The 22,114-nt window shown below is 43.7% G+C and overlaps 1 protein-coding gene across 1 annotated transcript in view; it reads right to left on the reverse strand.

Moving 5' to 3' along the window:
* LOC145404717 (dyslexia-associated protein KIAA0319-like protein) overlaps positions 1-22,114 on the reverse strand; it is a 138,487-nt gene that overhangs the window by 70,322 nt on the left and 46,051 nt on the right. Inside the window, exons 8-9 of the mRNA XM_080276268.1 lie at positions 13,952-14,056; positions 5,299-5,447 (exon numbers count right to left, since the gene is read on the reverse strand). Coding sequence (XP_080132394.1) covers positions 5,299-5,447; positions 13,952-14,056 — 254 coding nt within the window. The remainder of the gene's footprint in view (positions 1-5,298; positions 5,448-13,951; positions 14,057-22,114) is intronic.

Here is a 22,114-nt window from a genome sequence, read left to right on the forward strand (position 1 = left end):
GCCTGGTGGGGGCCTGCTTAAAGAAGGCTGTGATCATTGTCTGCCTGGCCGCCCTCTTCTTCTCCTCCAGCATCGTCCCGTAGACTTTCATATCCTCCTTGAGCCAATTAGCTGTGTCCCTGCTTCATCCTGGGAGGGGGTCGTGTGTTTTCATAAGGTCTATAAACTCGTCCAGCTTCACTAGCATCTCCTTCAGGATCTTGATGTTGAGATCTCGGACCTCAGGCACAACCTCCTCCTCCTCTGCCTCCTGGTCCGCCCGCTGGATCTCCATATTGAGGAGCTCCTCGCTGCTGAGCTCCTCCCTGTGGCTCTCGAGAACCCCTTCCACGTCATCCTTGTCGACCTCCCCAAAGCCCGCCTCGTGCGACAACTCAACAATGTCCTGCCACACACGCTCAACAGGCAGAGCTTGCACACCCTCGGGGAAACTGGTGAAGGAATGAACACACTCTGGCCACAGCTTCCACCACACACTAATCATTGTTCCCTGGCTCACCACATCCCATGCCTCAGTTATATTCTCCAGGGCGTGGCATATGTTATACCCCCTCCAAAACTGCTGCTCTGTTGTCCTGTTATCAGTCACAGGCCCCTGCTTCATCGTGCAGCGGAGGTAGTAGACCTTAAAAGCAGCGATCGCCCCTTGATCCATCAGCTGCAACAATGATGTGGTCTTGGGGGGTAGGAACAACACCTCAATACTGCCGGCCCATTCCTTCATCGCAGGCAGGTAGCTAGGCGCGTTATCTACCACCAGGAGAAATCTGTTCGCCAGATTTTCATGAGACGCATACCTCTTCAGCATACAAGAGGTACGAGTGGAAATATGATGAACAGATATCAGAAGTCAACCAAGCCTTCTTATTCGACTTCCAGATAACCCTAAGATTCTCCTTAACATACCTCACCAGAGCCCTGGGGTTCTTCGAGTGGTAGACAAGGAGCGGCTTCAACCTGAGGTCACCCTCGGCGTTGCCCCCAAGCAGCAATGTCAGCCGGTCCTTCAAGGGCTTGAATCCTGGCATGGACCTTTCCTCCATTGCAAGATATGTCTTGGAGGCCATTCTCTTCCAAAAGAGCCTAGTCTCATCAAAATTCAAGACCTACTTCGCACTATAACCACCCTCCACAATGATGGATTTCAGCTCGTCAGGAAACGCTGCCTCCGCCACCATATCAGCACTTGCCACCTCACTGTACATCTTCACGTGGTGGAGATTTGCCTGCCTCTTAAACCGGTCAAACCGCCCATGGCTAGCCTTAAGGTCTTGCTTTCATCAAGCTCACGCCTGGCCTTTAGCTCATTCTTTCCTTCGTTCTTTCCTCTTACTTCTGCCTATGGATGACTCTACACTGAGTGGCAAGCCAAATGGTTTTCAGTAAACCAGGAAACCATTTACTGCACTGGGTGGTAACCATATCACTAAATTATGGCGCCTGGTGGTTTAGTGGGTAATTAACCCTTTAACCGCAGGTATTGTTTTGGTCTGACTGTCCTCTCCCGCGGGGGTTTCAGCCAAATGTAAACAAACCTTTAAACCTTAATAACTCTGCACAGAATAAAGCTAGAGAAAAAAATAAGGTACCATTAGAAAGTACTAACCTTCAGCTTTCCATTGATGTAGGTTTCATAACTTTGTTGACTTTCACAGGACGGGCAGAGCCGTTAGAAGTGAGGGGTGTAAAATCACTATTTTACACCCCACACACCAGTACCAAATGCCAACCACTCTCTCATAATAGTAATATAAACATATATGAACACTGTACATACGATAAACACCCACTCTGTGTTCACTGAGGTAGGTAAAAGGCACTTCACTGCGGCTGCACCCGCTCTTCACTGCGGCTGCGCCTCACTTCACTGCGGCGTCACCCGCTCACTGACGTTTCAGGCGATCTTTTCATTATTTCTAACTTCTAATATTATTTTACATATAATCTGGGCAATATACATTATATTTACACTGCACTTATTACTATATTGTGTCACTGTCGCATCACAGAATTACACAAGTGCCGCAGAATTACACAAGTGCCGCAGATTCTCTTATTACAATATCACTTATTATACTGGCCAATATTTACATTTTTTTCTAGGCAAAATATCCCTTATTACTACATTATCCATTATACAATTATTGGTAAAGCATGTCACTGTCGCATCGCTGTATATCACTGTCACTTTCAGTAACTCTGCACAGAATAAATCTAGAGCGAAAAATAAGGTACCATTAGAAAGTACTAACCTTCGGCTTTGCAATGATGTAGGTTTCATGATTTCGTTGACTATCACTGGATGGGCAGTGCCATTAGAAGTGAGTGATCTAAAATCACTATTTTTCGCTCACACACCATTACCTTCGCTCATACACCATTACCAAATGCCAACCTCATTCTGATAATAATACCATAAACATATATGAACACTGCACATACGATAAACACCCACTCTGTGTTCACTGAGGCAGGTAAAAGGCACTGTCATTACCCGCACTTCACTGCCACATCAGCGGTGTTGTAATCACTATTTTTCGCTCACACACCATTACCAAATGCCAACCTCATTCTGATAATAATACTATAAACATATATGAACACTGCACATACGATAAACATCCACTCTGTGTTCACTGAGGCAGGTAAAAGGCACTGTAATTGCCCGCACTTCACTGCCATATCAGCGGTGTTGTAATCACTATTTTTCGCTCACACACCATTACCAAATGCCAACCTCATTCTGATAATAATACTGTAAACATATATGAACACTGCACATACGATAAACACCCACTCTGTGTTCACTGAGGCAGGTAAAAGGCACTGTAATTGCCTGCACTTCACTTCCACATCAGCAGTGTTGTCGCTCACACAGCTGGACAGATGCTGATGCGTGTTTGGTCCGGGGTGGGGTGGGGGGCCCAGGGGGTGGGAGGTGGGGCCCCAGGGGGGGGAGGAGGGAGGTGGGGGTCGGCTGGAGTAAAAGAACTTAATAGCTACTCTCCCTTGAAACAATTGGCGCACGGAAAAAATGCGGGGTATTCAAAATATTCACAAACATTCGAGAATGACACCCGCGGTTTGGTCCAGTTTTTGCAATGTCATTCTGGAATGACACCCGCGGTTAAAGGGTTAAGGTGCTCCAATCGGATTGAGCTGGTGCAGGGCTACAGTATATCCAAGGGGCGGTTGGGTTAACTGCTCATGTAATGCCACTCAGGAATGAGTGAGGCTGGTCACTCTCATCTTAAATGCCAGGACCAACCTGCCTAGACCCGGGCTACTATGCTCCTCGTGGGGCGACATAGGATTGGATGAAGGATGGATGGATTTATTAATATTTACTAATATTTAGAATGTACATGTAATCATATACCGTCATAAACGTGGAAACTACGCATTTGGGAAGTAAGTACAGGGACAGGTATTTGTAGAGAAACCATTAACTAGCTGTGAGAGGTAAACAATCCCATACTGTCACAGTCCCACTCACATTCAACTGCCTTCACTGTCTATAATACACCACTCTTTATCACAATACTGCACTGAAACCTAATCTTACCCAACCTAATCTAACCCATCCTATCCAAACCTAATCCAATCTAATCCATCCTCTCCTAACCTAACCAAACCTGACCAAATCTACTCCAACCAAACTTAACAACTTAACCTGCCATCAGTCTTATAAAACCACCTATTGCACAAGGCTTAATCTTCATTCACTGCATTCATGCCTGCTGATTATTTCAGTGTGCCCTACAATATGACATCACAGTATCTCCCCAAATTAAGGAAGGTTCTTCTCTATGATATTTCTGATGCAAATGCATCTTTATTGTGGTTCCATTTTCTTCCCATATGTCCCTTACATAATTTCTCCTACAAACTAATGATAAACAGTTGCTCTTATTAGTGTATCTGGTGTATGAGCAGAAGCATGACTGAGTTTAGGCTGACTATTGCCAAAGCCATCACTGTCATACAGCTGCAGTCTCTCACTGGCCAAGTAAAGCAATGCTATTGCCACTTTCAGCTCGGGGGTAAGAGGCCTATTCCTTCCAGTTCTAGTTTGTAATACTGGCATGGTCGGACTCACATTACTGTATTAGTTTGCAGCCACTACATTCATTAAGCCCCGCCGTGCTAATACGTATCAACCCGATTACCTTCCCTGAGTCATTTTATGGACTTTTTATTTTAATATTAAGTTGATTTTCTGTCATCATATCAAGTGTTTCTGAGCTCGAACTCTTCATCATCCTCATCTTTTTGTAATTTACGTCTCTTGGGTGGATGTGAGGGAGGCAGTAAGTCCCCAGTGCTGTGGGAGGCAGACAGGCGTGAATCCACCATTGCTGGACAACAAACGAGAGCTGAATTACTAAAAATGCGGTATTTAGCAACAGCTGTGTGGCAGGATTTGGCAACAGCTCTGATGGTGTAGAGCGAGACTCAAAGTTCCCATGGGAACCACTGACACTTCCTCGTGCTTGACATTATATTGCCAAGACCCAGCACCTCACATGAGGTGATCAGCATGGCCAGGGGTGCCCTGAATATTGCCTCTTATGAGACGATCAGCGCTGCAGGGGTTAAATATGTCTCTTCTTTGATAAACACACTGGCACTACTGTTGTTGTTGGTGTTGTTGGTTCACCACGGCATCAACTAGTAAACGTCTGTTAAGAAGACAGGAAAAGCTCCTGAGGTCTACTAGCTTAGCAGAACTCTTAAGACACTTATAAAGCATTGTGTAAGTACTGCTAATGCTTAATTACAATTTGTCAGTCTTAACAGACATTTGTTAGCTGCTAAACTAAAAATCTGTGTATATGGGTCCTGATGCATCTTCCTGAGGGTACCTCCAAAATTCACTTTCTACTAGTAATTTTTTTTTAATACAAAAACCTGTTTTTAAAGGCCCACATATAAGCGTGTATCCAGGCACTCTTCATATAACATCTGTGTACAAGCAGTATGGAAACTGTAATAAGATTCAAGCCACCATTAATAAAATCATGTAAATTCATCATCATCATCATCATCATCATTACGACCTCCTTTCCCACCCTAGGGAAGGGTGAGGAGTGGCAATGTCCAGACAGCCCAAATTTGCCCAATCCAATAGATCAAGCTTCCATTCACTCACCATTCAAGCCCCCAGAATCCTGGCTCTATCAGATGTAAATTCAAAGATACTATAAATGTATAGAAATGCAATGTTTGGTTCAGTGGGACAGCTAATATACAGTACAGCAAAATCTTTACAAAGACATAATTATGTATAATTACTACTTACCTTTTGGAACTGTGAGATTGGGCTTCTGAACATAAACATAAACAGACGTGTTTGATGACTGGCCAATACCGTCTGTGACACGAAGTATGAACTGGTAATGACCTTCCTCCAAGTTACTCAGATGTAGAAATGGAGTTCTTGTGTCCTGCACCCAAAGACATGTAACAAAATTTTGGCATTACATACTTAAAGATGAGCTAATACAGACTAGTACTAAGCAGACTTTTTATAGAGTTTGTATTGAACAAAAAAAAAAAAAAAAAAAAAAAAATCTTTCTCCTCCTGGATATTGTGAGAAAGGTCAGCTTTGCTTACAGCTGTTCTTACAGTTGTAAAGGTACCACTGCACAAAAAGTACCATTTTCACATGATCACTTAGTCAGGAAATGAGGTGGTGAAACTCAACTGTGCTTATAAAATGCTGACAAAACTGCCTCTAAAGTTTTGTGAAATTTACATAATTCAAATGTTGTGGGGACTTTGGACAGTAAGTAGTCAGTGAACAAAGCATGCCTGGTGATATCCCCAACTCAGACACTAGAAGTATTCTCTTGTAAGTGTAGATCAGATATTCAGTCAGATAGATTATTTTCTGGTTAGGAGGGCCGATAGGAGGTTAGTGAGGGATGTTAAAGTTATAGGAAGTGAGGAGTGTGTGCAGCAGCACAAACTATTGATTTGTGATATGGTGCTTAAAGAACAAGTGATGAAAAAGAGGACTTATGTAACTAAGAGGAAAATATGGAAGCTGAAAAACCAAGTAGTAAGGGATGCCTTCTATAGCGAGTTGAGGAGAGTGGTGGCTGAACAGGGAGCTGTAGACAGAGGCATTAATGAACAGTACAGAGCCCTCAAGAACAATTTCTTGAGAGCTACTGATGTAACACGCGGTTGGACAAGAGGACCACCAAGACATAAAGTAACTTGGTGGTGGGATGAGGGTGTAGAAGCTGTAGTTAAGGAGAAAAGAAGGCTTTTCCGGGAATGGAAGAAGGGTGGTAGCAAAGAGGAATATTTGGCTGCCAAGTGTAGGGCTAGAAGAGAGGTATACAGGGCAAAGTCTGAGTCACAGAGACAATTACTTGATAACCTAAATCATGGGGAAAGGAAAAATATATTTAGGGTGGCAGGTCAGGTGAGGAGGGATAATCGGGATATTATAGGTGAGCAGTGTGTGAAGAATGATGAAGGAAGGGTAGTGGTGAACAGTGAGGATATTAAAGATGCATGGAGAGAGCATCATAACCGGTTGTTGAATGAGGAGTCTGACTGGGACAGGGAAGGTTTGGAGCCAGCAGATCCAGTGTCTGGCCCTTGGCCTTTGATTGATACTGCTACTGTGAGTGAGGCAATAGGCAGGATGAGGGTGGGGAAGGCAGCAGGTGTGTCTGGGTTGACTGCCGAAATGTTGAAGGCCTCAGGCAATATAGGGGTGAGTTTAGTCCCTGACTTGATAAATAGGATTATTTATGAGTGTGTTGTCCCAGATAATTGGCTGAAGAGTGTAATTGTAAATGTGTATAAAGGGAAGGGTGATGCCCTGGAAAGAGGAAATTATAGAGGTATAAAGCTTTTAGATCAGATAATGAAGGTAATGGAGAGAGTTTTAGAAGGTATGATTAGAGAAAGAGTGAATATTGATGAGATGCAATTTGGGTTTATGCCAGGTAGAGGGACCACTGATGCCATATTCATTGTTCGACAGCTTCATGAAAAATATATTGGTAGGAGAAGGGATCTTTATTTTGTTTTTGTTGATTTGGAAAAGGCCTTTGACAGAGTCCCTAGAGAGGTGGTGAAGTGGGCAATGAGAAAGCTTGGCTTGGAGGAGTGGCTGGTTAGGGTGGTTATGGCCATGTATGTGGGTGCTCACACCCAGGTGAGAGTGAATGGAGATTTGAGTGATGAGTTTTCCGTGAATGTTGGTGTGCATCAGGGGGTCAGTCTTGAGTCCCATGTTGTTTATCATGGTACTTGAAGCCCTTCCACATGACTTTAGAAACGGACTCACGTGGGAGTTGTTGTATGCTGATGATTTGGTGTTGATTGCAGAGAACAAAAGGGAGGCGGAGGAAAGGTTTAGGAAGTGGAGAGATGGTATGGGGCAAAAGGGTTTAAGGGTAAATGCAGATAAAACAAAAGTGATGATATCTAGGGTTGGTGGCGGTATTGTCAAAGACGAGGGAGAGTGGCCATGTGCAGTTTGCCACAAGGGCGTGGGAAGTAATTCCATCTTGTGCGGTGTTTGTGATAAATGGGTGCATAAGAGATGTAGTGGTATCAGAGGTAGACTGCGAGATAATGCTGATTTTAAGTGTACGGCGTGCCGGGTGAGCAGATGGAGATTGTCAGACGTGAAAAGATTGAACTTGCTGGTGAATCTTTTATGTTGTGTGCTGGAGGTGGGGCTGGAGCTAGCTCTCTGGCTAGGGTGAGAAGTGGTTGGAAGAAGTTCAGAGAGGGCTCTCCCTACGTGCTAAGGGGTCTTTGTATGCAGCATGTGTTAGGAGTGTAATGCTGTATGGTAGTGAGACCTGGGCAGTGAAGGAGGAAGATATTTGCCGGCTCAGACATACAGAAATGACAATGATTAGGTGGATGTGCAGTGCGTCCCTGCGTCCAAGGCCTGGAGGGGCTGGGTTTACGATGGAAGAGTTGAGAGGTAGGATGGGACTGGAGTGTTTTGGTGTTGTGATGAGGAGAGGTAGATTGAGGTGGTTTGGACATGTGGAGAGGATGGGGGATGATAATTGGGTGAGGAAGGTGAGAAGTGTTAATATTGGGGGTGGGGTTATGAGGGGAAGTCCGAGAAAGACATGGGACGAGGTCATTAGGCGTGACCTTAGGGTTAAGGGACTGAACAGGGAGGCTGCAATGGATCGTGCAGCGTGGAGAGCCGCCATTAGGTGACCAAGGCCGACACATGCTAGCACGTTGGAGCCTTTAAAAACAAAACGAAACGAAAACAAAACGGTCTTTAGTAGGAAAGTTTCTAAAGAAGGGAAAGAGGTTGTAAGCAGCCTTCACGGATTTGGAGAATGCATATGACAGAGCGGACAGACAAGGAATGTGGAAAGTACAATATTAAGAATATATGGAGTAAATGGGAAGTTGATGAATGCCGTGAAGAGTTTGTATGAGGGGGCTAAGACTGCAGTTCACGTAGAGTGAACTGAGTGAATTTTTCTACTTGAGCGTTGGACTGAAACAGGGATATGTCATGTGCCCATGGTTGTTCAATCTGTATATGGATAGGGTTATAAAAGAGAAACAAGGTAGGGCAGTGGATGTTGGAGTGACCCTAATGAGAGAGGGCAGTGTTTGGAAACTCCCTGTAATGTTGTTTGCAGATGATACTGTATTGTTAAACGAAGGTGAAAGGGAACTGCAAGGCTTGGTGAATGAGTTTGGGAGAGAGTGTAAGAAACGGAATCTAAAGGTGAATATTGGGAGGAGTAAAGTTATGGTCTTCGAAAGAAATGAAGCCACTGAATGTACAGTGAGAGTGGATAAGGAGGAAATGGAAAATTTGAGTTCATTTAAGTACTTGGGTAGTGTGATGAGTAGAGATGGAAGTTTATAGGATGAAGTGCTTGAATGGGTACAACAGGGAACAAAGTTGCTGGTTCTCCAAAAGTAGTGATAAGGAACAGGGAAATGTGCATGGAAGGTCACTGCACGACAGTATTGTGATACCAACCCTAACGTATGGAAGTGAAGCTTGGACCGTGCTGGAAGGACACAAGAGTGAAAGCAGTGGAAATGACTTACTTGAAAGGAGCATGTGGAGTTACATGGAAGACAGACTGACAAATAAGCATGTGAAGGAGTGTTGTGGTGTGGATGTGGATATGACAGAAAGCATTAGGGGAAATACACTGAGGTGGTTTGGCCATGTGGAGAGGATGGAAAGTGAGAGACTAACAAGGAGAGTGTATGCAAGTGAGGTGGAGGGGGGTAGAGGGAGGGGGAACGAGGATGAGATGGAGGAATGGAGTGGAGAGGTATATGAGAGAGGGGGGAGGGTGAGCTGGGAGCAGGGCAGTGAAATGGCGTTGGACAGGGTGACATGGTGGCGATTTGTTTGTGGCCACCCCTTACGGGATTGAGGCGTCTGACAATAGACAGACAGATAGACATTTCCTCCCTTTATAGGTAATGAAGAAACAGAAAGACACTTTAGCACACTAAATAACACACCCATCATTAACATTAATCCATAAACTGCAACAGACTGAATATCGAAAGTGTGCTGCACGAACAATAAAATCAGATTTTTAAGTTTCTCAAATTTGTTTTCTTCTCCCGCCATTCGACGGAGAATGTGTTAGGATAAATGTACATCAAGTGACAAAAGTGGCATTCCTCAGCATCAAGCCTTGCTAAATGGCAGTTTAATCATTTCACAACTGGGTGTGGGGGGGCCACCTATGTGTCTGGTCTTTTTTCTCAATAGATGGCATTGACTCATGGTCAGTAGTAACAAGTTTCACCTACTGTAATGCACATCAAATACAGTCAGGTAAGAGTGTGAAAATGTTACCATCCATCTTATGACTGAAGTCTTGATAATGATGATGAGAGATCATGACAACATATGAAAATGGATGATACAGTAATCCCTCGATTCTCCGTAATAACAGAGCCAATGCCATGACCGGATATGAAGCAATATCCTCTACTGTACCCATACCCAACCTATATGTACAGTACCCCTCTTAATTTTGGCAGTGTTCTGCAGTCTTTCAGATGTTTTTAGACATCAAAACACACTGGAATATGCAATATAATCCTAAACACTAAGAAAACAATGCATAAACAACAACAACAAAAGCAATATGCAAAACTCTACCAAAATGTACAGTACCCATCCTAATTTTGGCAGTGTTCTGAGGTCATTTGGCTGTTTTTACACATCAAAACACACATTGCAATATGCAATATAATCCTAAACACTAGGAAAACAATGCATAAACACCAAAAAACAGAAGAAAACCCTACCAATAGGTACAGTACCCCTCCTAATTTTGGCAGTGTTCTGCAATCTTTTGGCTCTTCTTAGACACCACAACACACATTGAAATATGCAATATAATCCTTAACACTACAAAAACAAAATAAACAACAACAAAAACTAAACAAAATGCAAAACTCTATCAATACATACAGTACCCCTCCTAATTTTGGCAGTGTTCTGAGGTCTTTCAGCTGTTCTTAGATATCAAAACACACACTGCAATATACAGTATAATCCAAAACACTAAGAAAAAAAATGATTAAAAAAAACTACCAATTTTGCACAGCACCCCGCATAATTGTGACCGTCTTCTTCGGTCTTTCAGCTGCGCAGACATCAAAACACATATGGGAATATCCAATATAATGCTAGACTCTAAGAAAGTAATGCATAAACAACAATCCACAAAAAAAAAAAAAAAAATCACTGAAAGTGGTTGCAAAAATAGTTAAGCTTCTGGGACACAGTGATGGCTGCTTCTGTGGCACACACACAAACACACACACAAAAAAAATCCACGACCAAAAAAAATCCACAGAAATTGACAATATTGGTATAAATTTTATACCAACATCTTCGCTGGTGTTTATACTATAAGATAAGCTGATAATAACACACAAAACTCATGAGTAAAAGTACTGAAATCCAGGGGAAAGTAAACTTCATCAAGAGTAAAATATATCTTCAAATAACTTCCCAATATCCTAATGCAAAATTTTGCCCATACCATGAAAGAGCTAAGCATATGCCTGATGCAGAATTTCATTAGCTTTCTCGCTGTGTTTTCGAATTCTGATACAACCAATTAAATCGCCATAAACGTTAACAACTCATTGGTGGACGGTACTCAGCACAATGGCGGGGGTATGACTGAGGAATAGGGAGGGCAGGGTGATAAGCCTCGGCCCTGGCTGCAGGGAGCATGGAAGGAGATGGAGGAGAGGCGGGGGGGGAGAGGAAGAAGCGAGGCTGGCCAGGGAATTTTCACCATTCAGTGAGGAGGCAGAAGGGCATTTAAGTCAGCTTGTGGGTTGCAGTCAGTATTACAGTACCTGACTGCTGGTGGTAGGTTACGAGTGACCCTGGCGGCCAGACGACTTTGACCATTCAGTAGGGATCCGTACAGCCATTCTTGCTCAGCTTGTGGCTTATACTCTGTCTTCCTCGTGCGCTGCCGGTATGTTACCGGAGATCAGGGTGGCCGTGGGATTTCAACCATTCAGTACGGAGCTGTACAGCCTTGTTTGCTCTGCTTGTGGGTTATGGTCTATTACCCATGCATGGACATAGAGGCCGGTGAGCCACCCAGAGGATTTTTTTGACTTTGTAGGCCAGCCAGCCGCTGAAGCTGGAACTTTTACTACTGGTTACAGACAAATAAATCCATTTATAGGACTAATGAAAGGATCCAGAGCATGACTGGATATGGACCGCCTGGATAACAGAGTGATTACTGTATATGATAAATATGATGATGATGATGATGATGATGATGATGATAATGATAATGATAATGATGACGATGATGATGATAATGATGACGATGATGATGATAATGATGACGGCAATATATGGTGGACGATGAATGATGATGATGGATGAAGGAGGGCGATGACAGGTGACAGATGATGAATGATAAAAAAAGGATTATTATGATGGATGATGATGAAGGATGATGATGATCACATTGATGGAACAGGATAATGGATGATGATGATACTGAAAAATAATGATGGCTGATGATCATGATGATGATGATGATGATGATGATGATAATGGATGATGATGATGATGATGATGATGATGATGATGATGATGATGATGATGATGATGATGATGATGATGGTGGTGATGATGATGATGATGATGATGATGATGATGATGATGATGATGATGATGATGATGATGATGACGATGATGATGATGGATGATGATCGAAAATGTTGCATCAATCAACACCCATCAGTATATGACAGAGCATAAACTCTGACTGAATTAAAGTAAAATCCATCATCTTCTGGCATCAAATGACAGCACACAGGAAAACTGAAAATTATATTTCAAAATCCCTGCTACTCCCTGTCACCCACATCCCCAGCGATGCCCCCCAAAGGAAAGCCCAGGCTAACCGACATCAACTAAGGGGGGTAATGCCAACCCACGCAGCTTGCCAGTGTTGCAAAGCATGGCTGAAAAGTTGCAAAATCTTGTGACTTTAAATACAGTGTTGTGACTCTTTGGAGGCCATGGCAACCTACGACTTTTTTTTGCTACTTTTGTCTTGCTTGGGCAGATTAGCTCGTGAATTCAAATAAAAGTATTCACCATACATACTTACTGTTATTTACTGTTATGAATTACCCCTGGAGGATGATAAAATAACTGATGAAAAATTATTTCTGTAATTTTTAGGTAATTAACTACAGTATATACTTAGAGAGCTAGTAGAAACCTAAAAGGAATTTTTCAACAATTTTTCTTATTTATCTATAAGATTTCCCTAGCTGAACAAAATGGCCTGGCATATATATATAGAGAGAGAGAGAGAATCAACAAATCTTCTACAGTACTACAATATGGTGAGTATTATATACCGGTACAGCAACTGTAAATTTTACTGTAAAATACCGGACTGCACTGCATGTCTTTCATTTACTGCATTGATGCGATGGTTACCATGGTCTAATAACAAAGAATATCCATCATATAAGTTTAATAACTATTTTTTTTTTTTTACAATTAACACTGACTTTACATTAACTTGGTTGTATGAAGATAAATAAATCTGAGATGTACTCCCTGTTTGCAAAATACAGTACGTGACAGCTTGGCAGCATGAGCTTGTCATGTTCTCTCCACACACACACACACACATGTGCATGCATGTGCATGTGAGAATGTGTGTGTGTGTGTGTGTGTGTGTGTGTGTGTGTGTGTGTGTGTGTGTGTGTGTGTGTGTGTGTGTGTGTGTGTGTGTGTGTGTGTGTGTGTGTGTGTTTTGGAGGGGAGAGAGGCAAATTTCTGCTGTATTGTACTTAACCATTAGACGTACCAATGATAGGTGGCCCCTCATGCATCTGTCAACCTCTAACATTAGTATGACAAGTTTGCCCATCACCCAAAGTAATCTCCAAGGAAATATTTTGAGGGTTGTCATTTTTGTTGGATGACAGGCAAAAGTGGGTGGAGCTATGGCTCCCAAGCTAGTGCATGCGTGCTCACTTGTTTTCCTCCTCCCAGTGTTGTGTGAGGTTGCTCGTGGATATGCCCCTCTTGATCTCCCACAGAAAGTGCCTATTTCTCTGGATCTATTGCATTTCTTTCCCAGAAAACTTTTGTGAATGTTGCTGAAAGTGAGTGTGTGAAGGCTAGCAAAATGCCTAAGGCAATGAGGTAGTTGTTTAAAGACAAAGGTCCCGCTAATATTCATGGTGAGGAAGAGCATTTAAAGTAAAATATCTCTAAGCAACTGTTCTGAAAGCTCTTGAGTGAGAGTTACACGCCACAGAGAGCGAGAGTTACGCACCACAGCCAAAATTTATGCGCATCCCCCGACGTGAAAGGGTTAAGAAAAAACTGGAGATCCCTGAAAGGCACATACACATTATATACTGGTTAACAGTACCATATACCTGCATATCAACAGCTTTGCCAGAGTCTTTTGGTCCCTTCGTCCACTCCCATTCTTCTATACCATGGTCATCAGTGCTTGTGTTTCCATACAAAACAGTTTCAGTCTGAAAAAATAAATAAACAAATAAATAAAATATATAATAAAGCTACTTGGAAAATGCTAATGGACCTTGTTGGAGGGACAGAAGTCAAGGGTGAAAGCACTGGAAATGAGTTATTTGAGAGAAGCATGTGGAGTCACATGCAGAGACAGACTGAAAATGAAGATGTGAAGGAGCGTTGTGGTGTGGATGTGAATGCGATAGAAAGCGTTAGAAGAAACACACTGAGGTGGTTTGGTCATGTAGAGAGGATGGAGAGTGTGAGACTGACGAGGAGAGTGCACGTGAATGAGGTGGAGGGGGGGAGAGGGAGGGGGAGGCCAAGGATGAGATGGAGGGATGGAGTGGAGAGGTACGTGAGAGAGGGGTGTGTGAGCTGGGAGCAGGACACTGAAATGGCGGGGGACAGGGCGACATGGAGGCGATTTATTTGTGGCCACCCCTTATGGGATTAGGGCGTCTGGCAATAGATAGATGAATAGATAGATAGAAAATGCTAATGTGTCACTACCATCATCATTGTCTTGTCCTACCTTCCTATGTCACACACAGTAAAATCAACAACTCTAAGTCTTATATAGCACATCTCATGATTTTTATTATCTGCAAAATGCTTTCCTGGAGATATAAAACTGCCTAATGTATACTAAGGTACATGTCATATAAGCAATTTAAAGGGACAAGGTTGTGGGGTTGGGAGTCCCACTACCCTTACATAATTAAATGAAACAAGGTTACTGAGTGCCACAGAGGTGTTTCCTGTGCCTGCCTGGAACTCAATAAACATAAGCAGGGTTGAAATCCAACAGCTGTGTAAGATGCAGGAAATATCATAAAATCTTGCAGGAAATATCATAAAATCTTACAAACAGAAAATGCTTTCACACAAGGAAGGTTTAACTGTGGTCCCATTGTGCAAAACAGATGAAAGGAAGTGAAGTAGATAACAAGGAAGATGCCAGTTCTGGGAGAAGTAGTACAGTGACCCCCATTTGTCTGTCTTAATTCATCCAAGCCCCTGTTGGATAATGCATCCTGAAGAATAATGCCATACTACCCCCTAACCCCTCTGCAGAGGGTGTAATCCATATAAAACCCTCTACTGTACTACATAAATATCCAAACATAGAAAAAACAACTTCAAATAGAGAGAAGGATAGAAGTAACAAGGGGAGAAAAGGGATTATGAAAGGAGAAAAGAAAAGGAGGAAAAGTAGGAGAAAACAGAGAGGCGGAGGGAAGAGATATGGATAAAATCATGGTCTGTCAGTGTGAGGTTTCATACTGGAAAAAGCATATTCCTGCAAACACATGACTGGCTGTGTACTAGTCTGCACAGTACCCTGAGTTAACCAAACGACTGCCTAAACTGGTTACTGTACGAACACATAAGAATGGTAATTTTAGAATAAATGCATCGTTTAAACACTCATTGTAGTTTGTATAAATATGTTGGTAAATTACTTCACATACCTGTGAGTTTGGGGTGGAGGCTTGAACACATCATCATTATTTCTTAAGAAACTTATGGGGAAAATTGCTTCAAAATCCAACCAAATAAATACCGGACAACTGTCATATGTACATATACCCATGAGATATCAGGGTACACCTGTATCTGTAGTTTCTGAAGATTCTGAAGGATTCAAAGATGAAGCCCTACTCGAGGAGTTAATAACAGGTGGTGGCGACCACTATCCTCCTCTGGCTTCAAAATCCCTTACCTCAACCCATATCAGGTCTCTCTGTGGTCTGTGTTTCTTCCTTACTGTGCCCTTTTCAACACTTTCAATTAACCTTACCATGCCTGTGTGTGTTTCTGATACTTACCATAATACTGTAGTATGTATGAAATTAGTGGGTATAAACTGTTATAAAAGAGAATAACTGAGTTTATAAGTGGGGTGCCTCGTACTAATTAGGGTAAATTCCACAGGTTCTGTGCTTTCATTATCGTGCAATTTCATTACCATGCACTAGGCTCAGTACCAAGTATGAGAGACAACCAAGTGATTACTATTTATCTATCTATCTATATATATATATATATATATATATATATATATATACTGTATATACCAACTGCCTAGCCCCGGGCTCCTACGCTCCTCATGGGGCAATGTAAGATTGGATGATGGATGGATGGATATATATATATATATATATATATATATATATATATATATATATACATAACATCATCATCATCATCATCCGTACCTCCTTTCCCACCCAAGGGCAGGGTGAGGAGTAGAAATGTACAGACAGCCCAAAACTGCCCAATCCAATGGGCCACGTTTCCATTCACTCATCACTCAAGCCCCCAGAATCCTGGCTCTATCGGATACGCCAAAAACATTCACCACGATCTGTGGCTTCACATAATCGTATCCGACAGAGTCAATCCAGACGCTGCCATGTTAAAAAGGGGTGCCAAAAATCCCTGATCATGCACTTCTTCTCACAAAATTCATCCAGTCAGCTCGATCTCCTTTCAGTTCCCTAGCCTCACTGACTTCCAAACCTCTCTTCCTCACACATTCATCCACCATATCTCTCCACCTTCTCCTTGGCCTACGTCGCCTCCTCCCTCCTTCGAATTCGCTCAGATATACCTTCTTTACCACTCTTGTTATCCATTCTCTCCACATGACCATACCATCTCAGTGACACTCTCTTCACTTCTGGTGTCCACAGACTTCCTCACTCTGCATCTTTCACGAATCACATTATTTCGTATCTTATCCACCCTCTGTACTCCACATACATTCCTCAGCAGTCCCATCTCCACTGCTCTTACTCTTGACTTTTCATTTTCATGCCACACCATAGTCTCACATCCATATGTTAAAGTTGGCACTAACACTCCTTCATGCAAGCCTCGTGCAGCTGCAACACTCAAGCCTCTGTTTCTTATCAAGGCCTTCATTGCACCAGCTACTTTTCTTCCTTGTGTCACTCTACTTTCACCTTCTTTTGCACATTTTCCTCTTTTTTCTATCACTGTACCCAGGTATTTGAACTCTCTCACCAATTCCAGTCTCTCTCCATTCACTGTTACATTGCACTGGAAGTCACCTTCTCTCTCAATAACCATCACTTTACTCTTTTCTACATTTACTCTCAAGGAACGATGCTTACAGACATTAGCAAAACTCTGCACTAGCCTACCAAGTTCTTGCCCGGTACTTGCAAGCAGTACTGCATCATCAGCATACAACAAATCTGAGATATTCCATCCATCACCATTCATTACCAATGCCATCCCTCTCTCCATTACTCGTGTTTTCACTTCTCTCATCACCCCATCCATATATACACTGAACAACCATGGGGACAACACACAACCTTGTCGCACGCCCACACTGATCGTGAACCATTCACTTAGATGCCCATTAACCCTGACACATGCTTCACTACCATCATAAAAACTCTTGACGGCACCTAGCAGCTTACCCTCTACACCCATCCATCCATCCATCATCCAATCCTATGCTGCCTCATGAAGAGCGTAGGAGCCCGGGGCTAGGCAAGTTGGTCCTGACGGTTAAGATAAGAGTGACCAGTCTGACTCATCCCTGAGCGGCATTACATGAGCAATAAATCCCAACCACCCCTTGGATATGAACCTACACAGGTTGAATCCAACTGGAGAGCCTAATTACGCACTAACACCACCAGGCACCATTATTTGGTTATATGGTTACCACCCAGTGCAGTAAATGGTTTCCTGCTGTACAGGAAACCATTTGGCTTGTCACTCAGTGCAGAGTCATCCTTAGGTAGAAGGAATAGGAAAGAGTGATGGAAAGAAAGACAGAAAAGGGAGTGTAAAGTCACTTATAGGCAGAAGGTGGAGGAATGAATGAAGGAAAAAAAGACAGAAGAGGAAGGAAGGAAGAGAGGAAAGGGCAGACACCCAAAGCAGCAATACACTGAGTGAGTGGGTGGTGAGTGCCCTCACCTTATATATATATATATATATATATATATACTGTATATATATATATTGGACAGAACTGGGATTTTCCAAGTCTTTATAAAGTAGGGAACTCCCGGGTAGGGACCTATGAGCTTCGCGACTATGAGCCGATAGGCGGAGGGCGGTACGCTTAGTACCCACCCAGTGCCATGCCTTGCCCAGCACCCCTGGGATCCAATGGGTTAATGACTGGCAAACCTATCAGTCTCTCTAACCCATTGGAGCCCAGTGTCTGGAATATTGGACAGAACTGGGATTTCCCAAGTCTTTATAAAGTAGGGAACCCCCGGATAGGGACCTATGAGCTTCGTGACTAGGAGCCGATAGGCGGAGGGCAGTACGCTTAGTACCCACCCAGTGCCATGCCTCGCCCAGCACCCCTGGGATCCAATGGGATATATATATGTACAGTAATCCCTCCAATATCCGATGTAACAGAGCCAAAGGCATATCCGGATAGTGGTCCTGTCCGGATGTTGGGCCCCAGCTTATGGACTTGTACTTATGGACCCTAACTCAGAAAAACACCTATACAACTCCCTCTGGACATGCATTGCACCTATTTAAGACCCAAATCACACCAATAAGGGACATAAAAGACTGAAATAAATGCAAAAGAACCATAAAACGAGGTTTTAGAGGTGACTTTATACAATATTAAACATTCTGGGTACTTACAACAAGTCCCTGGCTCCTGGACTGGTTTGAACCGCCAGTTTGCAGTCCACAGTTAATCCTTTGCACTCTAAATTCTAATTTCTTATCACTGCACAACACTGTAAATTCCCGTGTGCTCTAGTGGCGAGGTATTGCAGTTTATTCACTGTCTATTCACAAAAAACGAGCACCTGTGGCTTGCATTGCTATAAGCATCTGCTCTCGATCGGAGTTAGGCTGTGACTGTTGATGATGGCAGGTAACAGAGTTGCCAGATCGCAATGGCCACATTACCAAACTCCTCAATTTTCATTACCAAATTCATAAAGCTAGCATCTATTCTTCACTAATTATATACACAAGCGGAAATACATGTAATCACTCTTCTTATAATTAACAGTATGTTGATTATTATCATGCTATATAGGCTACCAAATTAATCAGAGAAAGAAAACAATCCACCATCTCCATCCTGTGTATCCTCATACATGTGAAAAATCCGTTTGGTATTGTATAGTAATCCCTCTAATATCCGAACATCCCCACTAATCAGACATAATCGTCCCGGGATCCAATATTCCCAAAATGGTCCGAAAACCGCAAAAAAATAGAAAAAAAAAAAAAAAAGAATTTTTCCCGCCCGTAATTTGAACATGGCGCCCGGAGCGCGGGACACCTTTGTTGTGAAGCGTCATTCCTCCGACGTCCGCTAGAGCGCCCCTGCATCCTCCCCACTTTCCGCCTGTCTCTCGTCACAAGTGCATACACGTTGTCATGGCTGCCCACGTGCTCGCTTTTGTGGTGGTGCCTTACCTGCTGCAGGCACTCCTGCTGCTCTCATACCTCTCCTTTGTGTGTGTGATGATGGCACCGCCGCCTGAGAAGAGGAAGAGAGTGGTACTGACTCTGGAGAAGAAGCGGGAGATACTGAAGAAAGTAGATGCGGGGTGGTCTTCTTCCCGCATCCTCCGCGAGTTCAATCTGGCCCGATCTACTTTGTTTGATATTAAGATATCCCAAGACAAACTCATGCAGTACACAGCTGACTTCTCGTCGAGAAGCAAATGCAACGTGGAGAGGAAGGTGATGTTTACTCCCAAGTTTGCTGAAGTCGACCGCTCCACGTTGATTTGGTATCAACGGCAACGTGCTGCTGGTGTGATGGTAAGTGGTACGGAGCTGAAGGCTGCTGCTGAGAAGTTCGCCAGGCTTCACGACGCCCAAGACTTCAAGGCATCCGAGGGTTGGCTCTTCGCATTCAAGTTACGGCATGGCCTTACCAACCATAAAGCTCATGGCAAAGCTTTGGACGCTAACGAGAATGGAGTTGACGAGTTTCGGCACAAGGTGAAGGGCTTGATCGACAGGGAGGGCCTCACTCTCGGTCAAGTCTACAACGCTGATGAAACTGGTTTATTCTATCACTCTTTGCCAACGAACACTCTAGCCGAGGAGACGGAGAAGCGTGTACCTGGCCGCAAGCTCTCCAAGGAACGGATATCTGCTTTGTGTTGTGCCAATGCTAACAGCATGCACCGGTTTAAGCCCGTTATTGTTGGCCATGCAAAGCAGCCTCGGTGTCTTCGTGGGATGATGGATGTCCTTCCTGTCGTCTGGTACCATTCTTTGAAGGCATGGTTTACAGCTGTGATCTTCAAAGACTGGTTCCACCGCCATTTCGTCAAGGAGGTCATACATTACCAGATGGAGACACTGGGAATCCCGCGCGACCAGGTAAAGGCCCTCCTTCTCCTCAACAATGCACCTGCCCACCCGTGCGACAGGGACCTGGTGGCTGAAAATGGCCGGATTAGGTGCACGTTTCTGCCACCTAATACTACTGCTCTCATCCAACCAATGGACCAAGGAGTGATCGTGGCAACAAAGCGCCTATACCGACGGAAGTTCCTGGACGAGGTGATGGTTGTTCTTGAGAACGAGGACAAGCACAGGGAGGGACGGGACACGCGAGGCCAGCGGACTTTGGAAAACCTTCACTGCTACAACATCAAGTCTGCAATCTACAACTGGGCCAGTGCATGGAAGGAAGTCCCTGTCAAGACTCTAGAAAATGGTTGGTCTCGTCTGCTTCTCGGAATGGATGTGGAGTACGATTTCCTAGGTTTTGATGTGGATGACTTCCATGCACGTCTACGTACGCATGGCGACGATGTTGATGTGGACGATGTGCGTGAGTGGTTGGATGACGACAAGGGCGATCCTGGGTATCAGACCTTGTCTGATATCGAGATCGCATCTTCAGTTGCAGGTGTCAGTACCCAGCTTGAAGATTCCGATGAGGACAGCGACGATGATGCGGACTCCTCTCAGCATGACACAACTCCAGCCATCCCCAAGCTGAGCGCACTCCGGGAACACCTAGAGTTCATTCTCGACTACCTGGAACACCCGGACTGTGACAGGGAGATGGGGCCCTTGGGACTTGTGGAGGAAGTGTGTGCTTTCAGGCAGCGCATCATCAATCGTCAGAATCGTCATTCCTTGCATCACATCAATCAACGACTGACAGTGTTTTCAGGCCCGTGACCCCCGCTGTGCCCAGCCCTGGCTCCACTCCGTTGCCTCCCCAAGACAGGCCCTCATGCTCCGAGCCACAGCCCAGCACATCAGCCACGGTGGAGTCACCGCTCGATGTGAGTTTGCGTCTGTCTTCAGAGTCGTCTGCAGTGGGTACGCCATCACCACGACCCAGCGACGCACCCCTAGGTCACCTGCCAGTGATACTCTCGGACTCTGACAGTGAACAGACGCAAAAAACTTCTCCACTAGACCACACGGGAATTTACAGTGTTGTGCAGTGAAAAAAACAGTGCATTGTGTTAAGGATTTACAGTTGTGAGTGAAAAGACAATTTTTTAACTAAGTTTAACGTAAATAGACATGTGTTTTTGCTTTAGAAAATGGTTATAAGAGTGGAAAAAGTTAAAGTGCAGAGTGCAACACTTATTAAGTTACAATGGAGCATAAGTTAGACAAGAGTGCGCACTGAGAAGAGAACGGACTTCTGAGTGCGAATGACTAAGTTCAGTCCAAGACTTCATGAACAGTGTACTGTAAGTGCTTCAGGAAATCCTTCTTACTGTCAGAGTCCGAGAGGAGGCGGTTATTCATCGAGATGGCCATGGACTTGCTGTAAGTAGGCAGAATGTTTCATACTGTACTCTACTGTATTTTCCATACTATACTTACCTTAAACACCTCATTTCACTCTTTTATGTCCCTTATTGGTGTGAATATGCTATGTCTTAGGTGCTATGCATGTGCAGTAGGAAGGTGTTTTTCTGAGTTAGGCTAGGTTAGGGTCCATAAGTACCAGTCCAGGAGCCAGGGACTTGTAAGTACCCAGAATGTTGACTAATGTATGAACCTACCTCAAAAACCTCATTTTATGCTTCTTTTGC

Source organism: Coenobita brevimanus, chromosome 64 (assembly GCF_032717465.1).
Source record: "Coenobita brevimanus isolate Jiangsu-jjx chromosome 64, ASM3271746v2, whole genome shotgun sequence".
NCBI lineage: Eukaryota > Metazoa > Arthropoda > Malacostraca > Decapoda > Coenobitidae > Coenobita > Coenobita brevimanus.